We start from the raw sequence: 12,015 nt of genomic DNA, 5'->3' as shown, positions 1-12,015 counted from the left end.
CTACTTAAATGTGTTTTTACGGACTTCGGACGTTCAACATCTCCACCTTATTAATGAACACCTGTTACGAGGTGGATTCGGGAGATTGCGACAGCACACGTTTCTAAAATTGCGTCTCCTAATAAGGAGCTGGCAGGGCGTGTATGTATGCAAATCCACTTTCACGAGAACGCGCATCAATCTAAGAAGCTAATCGGAAGGAACCCAGCTGAGAAGACTTCGGCTGCTTATGAATACATTTTTAAGCGTGCGGGAATGCAGCGGAAGCGTTTCTCTTACGTTGTTTTTGCGAAGTTGTGTAAGAAACATTTCTGAAGAATTACAGAAAAAGGTCGAGAATGAGGCCCAATAAATCTAGTTCTGGGGAGACACATGTGTCCAATATCCAATTTAAATCGGACTGAAATCGGAAATTGGACACATGTGTCCACACTGAGTGAAGCCTAAACACCCCTCCAGGCCCTTCCTCCCAGCCCTTTACATTGCACTTCTCTGAACAGCCTCCTCGTCCACCCCCTGGACACAGCCTCTCAGCCCCTTTGCCTTTCGCTCCTCCATGCTCACATGTAAACACACCCCCACCCACACACACACACACACACACACACAAAGATATGCTGTCTCACACACACACAGACACACCTCTGAAAGCTTTTAAGAGGGCCTGTGTATTATTTCTAGTTCTGTTGCTTCTCGGGGAGCAGGGTGGAACAAGGTGGAACAGGGTGCAGCTGAATCAACACACTCAAGGGGGCCCTCAGCTGCTCGCTCTCGCTCTACCTCTCCCTGTTCCTGTTCCTCTTCCTCTCCGTCCACGGGGTGGTGGCCAGCCAGCTGACGTGGGCCTTAAGGGTGCTGGGCAGTGGGAGGCTTGTAGGGGAGGGGGGGGTGAAGAGGGGGGCCATATGAATCCAGGTCAGTTCTGGGAGGCTGGAGATGAAGTCATCCCTGCCAGTTACAGGACACAGGCCCACATGGTCTGGGAGTCATTATCTATGACACACGGACATGGCAGGAGGACGCCTGGGAGATGTCCCCCTCCCCTCCTCTAACACTGTAGAGGCCAGCGGGGCAGCAATTCCCGTACACCGAAAGCATGTAGATTGGACGAGTACACGCAGAAAACAGAAATATGTAGCTGGAAGCACATACATTTGTGAGATAAATACAAATCATGATTGTAATAACAAACCCCAAAGGAATCATGAGCCATGATTGCAGCAACCAACATGTTCCATAACATTCATGTAGTCAAAACAGTGAGACAAATTAAGTGATTTAGCAGTTATAGGACACCCATACCTTACCATGACACCTTGTAAATCAACACTCGACTTAATAAATGACACCAATGCATCACCAAAAAAGGCAGAAGTCCCTGCATCAGTTAAACTATCAGTAAAACCAGTGCTGTTCATTAAATCACATTTCATTTATTGTGATTTATTTTATTTCTTTGTTGGCAAGGGCTGTCTTTTTCAAACCATGGTAAACCTTAACATTATTCGAGAAAGAAGGAACTAATGAGAGAGATACGAGGGAAAAAAAGAGCAGTAGAGAAAAGGATGAACAAAGATGTCTCCTGAGTCCCTCTTTCAGGACTTTGGAAGGTATGTTTTTGTGCCCCTGAGCCGTGATAGGTGTTTTATTCACAGACCTCACACTGTTCCTGTGGCACCCAGGCGTCCTGCTTCTTTTGCATTGTGTGACACCTGTAAAAACCTGATAATTTCACTCACCGGTACAAAAACAACACACAATCACACATACAGTGCCCTCCACAATTATTGGCACCCTTAGTGAATGTGACCAAAACAGGCTATGAAAAAAATATCTGTGCTGTTTATCCTCTTGGTCTTTCACTCAAAATATTCACAAAAACCTTGTGAAAACAGGAAGGACTGGGTACAGGAGCACGGGAGACTGGTTAAAAAAAGACTAAAAAGTGAAATTGATCTTTCAAATTTGAATTCAGAGAATTCATAGATGTTTAGCATGTAGAAGCCTAGAGAACTTTTCCACAGTCACTTGAAAGTGTTTGTTGTGGTGAATAATTGAAGCATTTTATTGTTCTGAGTAACACCCATTTCCTTTGGGTCATTATGGATCAGGATTAAATCTATCTCATAACTCACCTAAATAGTTAAGTACAGTTGTTGACCCAAAGACAAGAGGCATTTTTTTCTTTTTTTGTATAGGAAAACATTTAAATGAATATCACGTTAGGGCCATTTTACGAAGCTTCATGGACAGCCATAGAGTTTCATCACTAATTTATATAATTTGACAATGTTTGAAAATAGTTTTGGGTCTCTTTGACAATAGGAGGATTAAGAGCCGAATGATGTCGCATTGTATTTCACTCTCATTTGCTCCTCGTATTCAGAGAGGTGCAATTCTGTAAACAAAAACCTTAGGGTGCAATTTGTGTCTGTTGACACATACATATTTAAATGTGTGAAAGTGAAGGGGTGAGCATGAAAAAAATCTATCAAAAATACTGCAGATTCTCAATAGCTTGTGATTAGTTGGCTTTTCTCCTCTTTTCCTGTTGTGCAATAATGAATTTGTTTCCCATTGTCACTTTCAAAATGATGTGTCCTCTTCACCCTTGCAGTCGTCACAAAAACATCGCACAAAGAATCCAATTGAAAGCTGACATTGTTTGAAACTCTGCTTTGACAAGTTATGAACTTTGCTCTGTGGTCAATTTGTCCAAGGAGCACAGGGTTCCAAAGGGCCTTTTTGAACTCAACCATCTAATACAACAGACACACACAAAAAAGTAAATGGCTCCTCTGTCCTTTGTGCCCGAGCAGCAATTTTCCTGGGATCGTTTCGGCTGCCGTACGAAGAGATTCGAGACATTGTGCTGGAAGTGGACGAGGAGAGGCTGAGTGAAGCTTTAATCCAGGTGAGTGTAAATCTGACCTGTTTCTCGTTCTGCCTCTCTCTTTTGCTTCCTATCTCTCTCTCTCTCTCTCTCTCTCTCTCTCTCTCTCTCTCTCTCTCTCTCTCTCTCTCTCTCTGGGTCTTTGTGTTTGTGAATGTGTGTGTGTGCATGTGTCTTTTGTGTTCTCGCTCATGGTTCCATGTGCATCTGTGTCACTGTGTGTGTGTGCCACCATCAGGGCTTTGTGTCTAGTTTGGTGCCTGCTGACCTCCTTTTTATTAAACGCTGCTTTTTGCCTCTTTGGCAGAAGTTAGGCTGGTTCCACACATGTACACACACACACAAACACACACACACACACACACTAGCGCACACACACACACACACACACACACACACACACACACACACACACACACACAGACTTGCCATAGGGTCTTCCATTCATCCAGTCATTATAAATGGTGTGGGACAAGGCCTGGCAAACTCAGCCCCGCTCCAGCCTCCTTTCTGCCAGTCTTTGTCTTCTGGTGAAGATTGATGATCTTCCTGGAGGCTCTCCACATTGAGACTGTTTCTGTTGCTTTGTTTGGCTGAGTGTGGTAATTGCCAGTGGCATGGGGTCTCTTGAGGTAAGGATTCCTCGCCGGTCGGTAAGAGAGTTGATCTCAATTTTTACATCAGCCCACCCTCTTCTTTCATCACGTTGCCTCGGTAATGCCACGCACCTCCTCCCACCTCCCTCTCTGCGATGTCAGCCTCGCTTTTTCTGTCACCACAGATTTTTCAAACACTTCCTATTTAATGAGACTAATGGCAGTTATTGGGTTCCGTAGTACACTCTCCATATCTCAGAGAATTTGACCACTACGTACGTTCCCTTGTACGTCGCTTTGGATAAAAGTGTCTGCTAAATGACTAAATGTAAATGTAAATGTAGGTGTCCTTTGCCCTGAGGGCTATTACCTTCCCTGACCACAAACACACACACACACACACACACACACACACACACACACACTCCTTGGAAGAGGATCTATGTGTGTTTGTTTGGATGTGGCTGCTTCCCTGACAGAGATAAACCCTCCTCCCATTCACATCATCGTCCATCCTTTTAAGATGCCATGGAGTAAAAACTGCCCCCCCCCCCCCCCAACTTTAAGCCATTCCTTCTCGCTGTGAAGAGGGAGACAAAAAAAAAGAAAGCAAGCGAGAAAAAGGTGGTGGAATATATTTAGATGTCAACGCCCGTGGCGGCCCCTGCAGGAGCGGTTATTCTGAGCTCCGATAACCTTTAATTGGCTGGCGGTCCTGCCCATGTGTGGAGAGTGGGGGTGGCGGGGGGGGGGGGAGCTGGTGGCTACGGCCCCATCGCTTTGTGGCACAGCGGCGGAGTTAAAGCGATGACCTTTTCCCATATTCCGCCTCTCTTTACAGGAAAGATTCATGTGTCAACACAGCCACAAAACGCCCACCTCCTCGCCTCGCCCACACGTCCCCTGTCTGTTGCCGCACACGCACACCTCCCTCGCTCCACAGCGCTTTCTGCCGTACCTACCACCACTGCAACAGTAATGGAATGCCCTTCCATTTGAAAACCATTGCGTTCTCTGTGCTCTGAAGCAGTGATACAATGGAGGGCTGCGGTGTCTTGGTTGGCTTGGCAGGTGTGATTGGGTAGGAGAGCACATATTGTATCAGTGATTTGGGGTCATGTTGAGAAGACATGGAATGTGCTTTGTATGTGTGTTTTGTGTGTGTGTTTTGTGTGTGTGTGTGTGTGTGTGTGTGTGTGTGTGTGTGTGTGTGTGTGTGTGTGTGTGTGTGTGTGTGTGTGTGTGTGTGTGTGTGTGTGTGTGTATGTGTCTGTTTGAATTAAGGGGGGTTGAAGACGACTGGGGCTTCCCGCAGAGAGTGACTTGGTTCCCTGGGAGGGATCCACTTTCTCCTGCTTCACTTCTCCTCTATCTCATTAATCACATTAAATGGCCCAGTCGTTACCCACACACACGCCAATCACCACCCCACACTGCACACACACACACACACACACACACACACACACACACACACACACACACACACACACACACACACACACACACACACACACACACACACACACACACACACACACACACACTAGCGCACACACACACACACACACACAAACACACACACACACACACACACACAAACACACACACACTCGTCATCAATGTCTTATATCTTCACATTATGTGTGTTGGATGTCGCTCCAATTCATGAAAATAAAGAGGTTTAACGGCATAATAGTGAATATCTTTAAAGAAGGAAAAAAGCAGACATTGCGTTTCTTCCGTCCATGTAGTCAAAACATTCTCAGATGATAGATTTATTTGTAGTAATTAAATGGCTCGTCTTTTTCGCCCACCTATCGGGGTGTGCCTGGCCTCCAGCGGGGGCTAAAGGATAAACTGTGAAGAGCTCCGCGTGACCCTCCTTCACCACGTGGCCAAGGACATGTCAGCTATCTGCAGACAGCAGCGGCGGACGAGCGACCCAGCAGTCGCAGTCTCGTGTCGGAGTCAGAGTGACCGCCACGGGGCAGGATGGGGAGGGAATCGAATCGGGCAGCCAGAGGAACCAGAGGGCTGCTTCTGTAGTCCACACATGTTGGCAAGCAGCAATAGAACCATCCCTGCTCAAAATGAAGGAGTTAGGATCCCCCGGCACCACTCTGAGGTGGGAGAGAATTTATTGGAAATCTACTCAGGTTCAGAAGGGCAACTCTCTCTCTCTCTCTCTTTCTTGCTCTCTCTCTTTCTTTCTTTCTTTTGCTTTTCGTCTTTCTCTCTGTCTCTCGCCTGTCTCCCTCTCATCATTAGCGAGAGGGCAATATATCGGAGAGAGCAGGGCTCCCTTAATGTACATGAAGTCATATTCAATCACATCCTCGCGCTGCTTTGCTGACATGTAATGCTGCAATTTTTTCAGAGCCACGCTGCCATGTGTGTCGTCCCTGATCCGCTCGCACAATGACTCATCTCCTCCTCGGCGTGAGATATTGGACTTGATTGGTTCCCCTTACTCTGCATTAAGGCTCATCACAGGCTGGCTGTGATATACAGGACTCTGAACTCCGGCAGACATCCGTTGCATCGCCATCCATCTAGTGTCTATATGAATCTGCCGATGCAATGCCACACACGGGTGCACACACACACACACTTGCACACACACACACACACACACACACACACACACACACACACACACACACACACACACACACATACACAAGCAATCACTTTACAGCTGTCAGTGTGCTCTTGCCTTGCAGTCCACTGCAAGGAAGGATGGCCTCCTTCAATCGGCCGATCAGCGCATCTGATCACAGATTCATTCACAAGGGGTAGAATCGAAAAAGAGAGAAGGACAAAAAGAAATACAGATAGAGAGATGTTGTGACTGGATGTCAGACCAGTTTTGTTGGTTTGTTTTGAATCTTTATCCTTCCAACATGTGCATAGGGTGTCCTTACACCCTTCCCCCCACGCCCCCTTCTTCTCCAGCTCATACGTGTCCCCATACAGCCTTAAGCGGAACAACAACAAAATGTCCCCTTTGGCCAAAGCATAAGAAAAAGAAACATTTATTATGGTGTCAGCTGTGTGGAGGAGGTGACGAACGGCCGGTTGGCCACTTCAATAGGGGCGGCGTGCCACCGTCACAGAGCCAGTGGAGAACAAAGCCTGCAGGGCCACATTGTTGTCGCTTTAAAGACAAGGCACGGAGTGTGAAAGAAAGGGGTCCTCTTTGGCCGAGCAGACCGCCGAGCGGCACAGAGGCACGTGCGAGACGGAGCGGGCCGCCATTGTTGTGCCGGGACCAAACGCGTCCCCATGCCTTTTCACCAGCGACGTGCAGCCGGCAGGTTTCAGTGCCACGTTCTTTTGTTTACGCCGTGACAGGGGCCACAAACCAGAGGTTTTGAGCTCAACACCCGCTCTCTTTTATGCCTTTATTCCTTTATCCAACGCTGAGGATTGCTTCATGGCCGTGTTTTTATATTTCATTCTTCACAGCTGAGGCAGATGACACTTGCTGACATTAATCTTAGTCAGCATGAAAGCTAGTGTGTAGCAGGTGGGAGGTGGGCAGGGCTGATGGACTGAAGCACGTGCATGAGGATTTATGTATTTTTTTCCTCTTTATTCTCCTAAAGAAAATAAGGAAGGAAAGGAGAAGAGAAGGTGCCTGTGTTTCAGAAACGCAAATTTCCTCCATTTTGTGGCATCCCACATTTGGCTCAGGCGTTCGTTGGCTTTAGCGATAATTGACAGGAAAACGGAGATGCAAGCTCCTGCTCGGGGCGGCCAGAGAGTCGTTGTCTTAACTCCTCTCGCCCTGAGTGTTTCTAGTCTTTCACAGACCCCCGTGCAGTCTGTGCCTCCCGCCGGGCTTGGAAACTGGAGCGTCAGGGCTTTTGGGCAGAAGGAGGCCTTAACTAGTATCATGGCAGCATTTGGGCCCCTGCCCTGCCATAGCTGCTGCCAACCACGTTTTCCCAAAGCCAAACAATGCATAGATCCTTGATGAGCTCTCTGAGGATTACTGTCCTGCCAATCTAGAGGAGAATATACAATATAGAGTGTTACAGTCCTTAGCTGTGAATTCAGTTAGTTCAAAACAGTGCTGTACTGTGGTTTTTGACATTTCATTTGTTTACCTCCTACAAATGAGTTATTAAAAAAGTGTTGCATGCACTGGCTGAAGTTAGTCAAATGTAACTCATGCACTTGTGTGTTTGTGTTTGTGTTTGTGTTTGTGAATGTGAATTTGTTTGTGTTTGTGTTTAGTTTTGCCCATGAATGTACATCTTTAAAAGCCAAGTTCATCCTTTCTATTATTACTCCCTTGTCTGCCAGCAAATTGGCCAAGAGCGAGACAAGAGCATTACTCACTGTTGAGATAAACATACTGTTAGAGGTGCTGAAGGATACAAAGCCAACTTTAACATTGTCTGACAGCCTCAACAGGCACCTTGCCTACGTGACTAATACAGGGCATCTTTTGAAAAAACCTGTATCTCATCAAATAATTTTTCACCCAATATGAATTGCACAAGAACTTCTCCAACCTCTAGATTTGTTTCCCTTTTTTAATTATATATATATATTTTTTTTTACTGGCAGTATTTGATAAATACAAACAAGTATAGCAACACTGACAGTAGGGAAAAAGTGAAGTGCACGTTAATATGCTTTCCAGTTTAACACCCACCCTCTGTGTCACATCTAGAGTTAACCTCAAGCCTGGGATCGGCTTTATGGCACCTCTTCAACTGTTAAATCACTGTAGATGTGGAAAGTAGAATATTACATTAATCACATTATATGTGGATACATGTGCATATATCTAAATATACTTTTTAAAATCCTGAATTCATGCACATGTAACTAACAGGGTTAAATAAGGGGATGTTTGAAATATGATGCCTTAAAACTCACTGTATGAAAATCAGCTTCTCTCTGTCACAAAGCCTCAACTCTACTCACTGACATCAGTGTAGAACTGGAAAAACCATGTTCTGCACTTTAAGGCTTCCGTGTCAGATTGCCTAATCTTTTTCGGAAGATTGTCAATTTTTTTTCTCTGAATCCAGCCCTTGAAAGACTCTTGCATATATGCCACTAGCTACTAGACTTACAAATGCATGCACACAAACACAAATGTGCACACACACACACACACAATGGACAAAGGCCACTTTATGAGTATCGCTGTGTGTTTGTGTGTGCGTGCATGACTGTGTGTACGTGTACGTGTGCTTCTGTGTGCGCGCGTGTGTGTGTGTGAGTGTGTGGGAGCTATGCACTCACGACTTACTGGCTGAAATCACCCCAGGGGGTTGTTTTGCTGAGTACAAGAAAAATGGATTTAAAATGTTTGATGTATTTAATATTAACAGATATCCATTTCAAAAGGAAAGGCTAATGACTACACGGTTCTTCTGCTATTAATTAGTCATTAGTATGTGTTGTGTGCAAATTTGATGTAGAAAGGAAGTATTAAAATGAGAGCAATGTAGATCGAAAGAAATCAGAGGGCTTAATATCAAAGAGTTCATTCTCTGTGTAACATAGAGTAAGAATTCATAAATGGGAAGGCGTACATGTTGTTTTATGCATAACTCGCACTCAGAAGTTCCACTTTCTCTCCTAACGGCACACTATGAGTTAGCACTCCTCCTCCTCCTCCTCCTTGTATTAGAAACTGCCTAACACCATCCTCTTAATTTAGTTGTGGCACATCTGTGAGTATTTGAAATGTTACCATAAAAAAGGATGGATGTAAGTGCACCCTGGAAAGCAAACAGTGGTTATAGAACGGCAGGTTTCCTTTAATAACTCACTCATGCTCTTCTGGCTGCATAAATAGGAAGACACACCACCATAGTCTGAGGCCAAGGATTTCCCAGGATATTATTTCAGTTTTTATTTTTTAATCTTCATAATCTTCATCATATTGAGTGTTTATTCTATCAAAAGTTACTCATGCACTCCCCTAAAGCTGGATTATGGGTAATCCATGCGAGGGCCGCAGCCAGCAGTATAATTAGATGCTTGTCATTCTGGTCCGCTCTCCTCTCCTCTCCTCAACCCTCCAGATCAGACGGCTGTCCTGCCACTGTCCTTCCCTTTCTTCCCCTGTGTCTTGCTATTTTACTCTCTCTCTCTCTCTCTCTCTCTCTCTCTCTCTCTCTCTCTCTCTCTCTATCTCTCTCTCTCTCTCTCTCTCTCTCTCTCTCTCTCTCTCTCTCTCTCTCTCTATCTCTGTCCTTCTCCAACCACCTCTCGCTCTCTCTCTCTCTCTCTCTCTCTCTCTCTCTCTCTCTCTCTCTGTCCTGTCACTGTCCTTCCCTTTCTTCCCCTGGTTCTTTCCCCTTTTTTTTTTTTCAATCAGGAGCCGCCTTGCACAAAACACCCCCAGAGCTTCTCCCAATTTACTCCTAACAGCGTCTATAACTGTTCCCATCTCCTGTGCTTCATGTTCCAGTCCCAGGCCACAACACAGTCACTCACGTAGGCAGTAAGTTGCAGAGGGCAGTAGTATTCATTTCCCCGTCCCAAATCCCTGTCTCTTCCTAGTGGCTTGCACAGTCATGCTTCTACCGTCCAGTTCTTTTTTTTTAAACATCTTTTTTTTTGGGGTTGATTTCTCTAGGTGATGGTTAACGGTGTGGAGTTGTGAATTTCTAAATGGTGTTTATTATTGTACTGATTTTTTTTCTAATTAGCCTTTCAGAATGGCCTTCAGGCAAGAAGTGGATCGTAAAATATATATTTTGACATTTGGACATTTTCAATAGAAATCAATGGTCAACTGTGCTGTTGTTGGTGTTTCCAAAGCAAGGCTAATGGCTTTCTGCTAGTTATCTTTCTGGTTTTAGATGAAAAGTCCTTACTGCTGTTTTAAACAATGCTGTAGTCAGGGCAGTTCTCAGTGAAGATTAAGAGCACTTCACTGTTTTATCACAAGGTTTACCACCTTATTGATTTTGATAATTTCTGGAATCATAAAATAAGGTCATTTGAAATTGGAATGTCTTGTAGATGTAGTTCTGCAGATATAGCATCATTTTTGGGTTATGTTGGAATGCATCTTAGCGAATTATTTTTTAAAAATGTGTCAGTCTTTGCACACTAGTCCTTCTCTACATTTCTGCAGCGGCTCCTCGATCTGTTCTACCCGCTCACTTCACCAACGGGCTCCATCACCCCCGCGCCCGCGCGCGCTCACCCGCCTACATGCTCCTCTACACAGTGCCAGTGCCTTCCCCACCACCAGTCTCGCCGGTAACCGCAGTGGCCGGGGCTCTTTGTCCTCGTCCTTGCTTTTTGTTATTGTTTATCTTGTTTGTCAATCACTCAGATCGCCGCCGTCGTGCTGCGGCCCCTCATCCATATTCATGGGCCCTCATTACCTGGCTCACTGTTTGGCTCCGGGGCCCCGGCAGTCGTGCCAACCTTTGTTCGGAAAGACTAACAACAGGTGACGAGGTCAGCCTGGCATGTTGTTGCCCATCATTTGCATGGTGTAAAGTGCACATATGGGACGGGCAGATAAGTATGGAGGAGCACTGGCCCTCTGGATGACTGCTTAAGCAGGAGAAGCTTCTCTGCCTACTTGAACCTAATTGGGGCTCGATTTTGGCACAGTGTTTATAACCCCTTCTGCATGAAATGCTAATCCAACAGGCAGATCTGAAATATATTATGCTGATTGAGTGGGGAGGAGGAGGAGGAGACACTGTGTAAAACAAACAGTGTTGCAGAGGTGTATACACAGTGTTTGCCCTCTGAAAAACTATTTTGAGAAAAGTGTTTTAACCGATGGTAAAGAACTTTTTTTTTTTCTGCTGTCTGAACAGTTGAGTGCACTGGACATGTGCTAGATTCCCTCTTGTGTATGTGTGGGTCAGAAAGAGAAAGAGAGAGAGAGAGAGAGAGAGAGAGAGAGAGAGAGAGATAGAGAGAACAAGCAAGAGAGAGAGAGAGCTTCAAGCCTGGTGCTCCATCTGCAGTATTAAATACAGAGCCCTTCCCCTCCCCCCTCCCTCCTCCTCTCCTCTCATCCTCTGTTCACGACAGATGGACAGCCACTTATGTGCAGAAGTTATCTGATGAGCAGTGAAGGCATTCAAAGATGTGTTCCTTGTGACTACCACGACCGTCTGCCCATGACACCATAAAATGCGATGAATGTTGGGCAACTATGCAGCAAATCCAGCAGGTTAGCCACAAATCCTCCCAGAAGATGCAGAACACAGGCCTCTTAATGTCATAATTCAATGAGGTTTCCACAGAACAGAACAGAACAGAACAGAACAGAGTCAGAACCGCATTTGAGAAAGGTGGAACAGTGGAAGTGCCCTGGGTCCGTTCACCCTCCTGGTTGGCATTCCCATAATTCCCCACGCCCGTGAAATCAGGAGACAAATTTAACCGACTGCACAGGTGCTCGCTCGCTCACTCTCTCGCTTATTCCGCGATTCCAGAAATTTCTTTTGAAACACAAAAATTAATGTCATGCCAGTTCTGTCAGCTTTGCCAGCTCTATCCCTCACCACCTCCAAT

The 12,015-nt window shown here is 45.6% G+C and overlaps 1 protein-coding gene across 1 annotated transcript in view; it reads left to right on the top strand.

Annotated features, from left to right (window-relative positions):
- Positions 1-12,015, top strand: part of diaph2 (diaphanous-related formin 2) — a 388,150-nt gene that overhangs the window by 225,468 nt on the left and 150,667 nt on the right. Inside the window, exon 21 of the mRNA XM_080840181.1 lies at positions 2,820-2,914. Within this exon, the coding sequence (XP_080696307.1) occupies positions 2,820-2,914 (95 nt within the window). The remainder of the gene's footprint in view (positions 1-2,819; positions 2,915-12,015) is intronic.

Source organism: Sprattus sprattus, assembly GCF_963457725.1.
Source record: "Sprattus sprattus genome assembly, chromosome: 6".
NCBI lineage: Eukaryota > Metazoa > Chordata > Actinopteri > Clupeiformes > Clupeidae > Sprattus > Sprattus sprattus.
The sequence above is the reverse complement of the archived record's forward strand: the minus strand, read 5'-3'. Positions and strand labels throughout refer to the sequence as shown.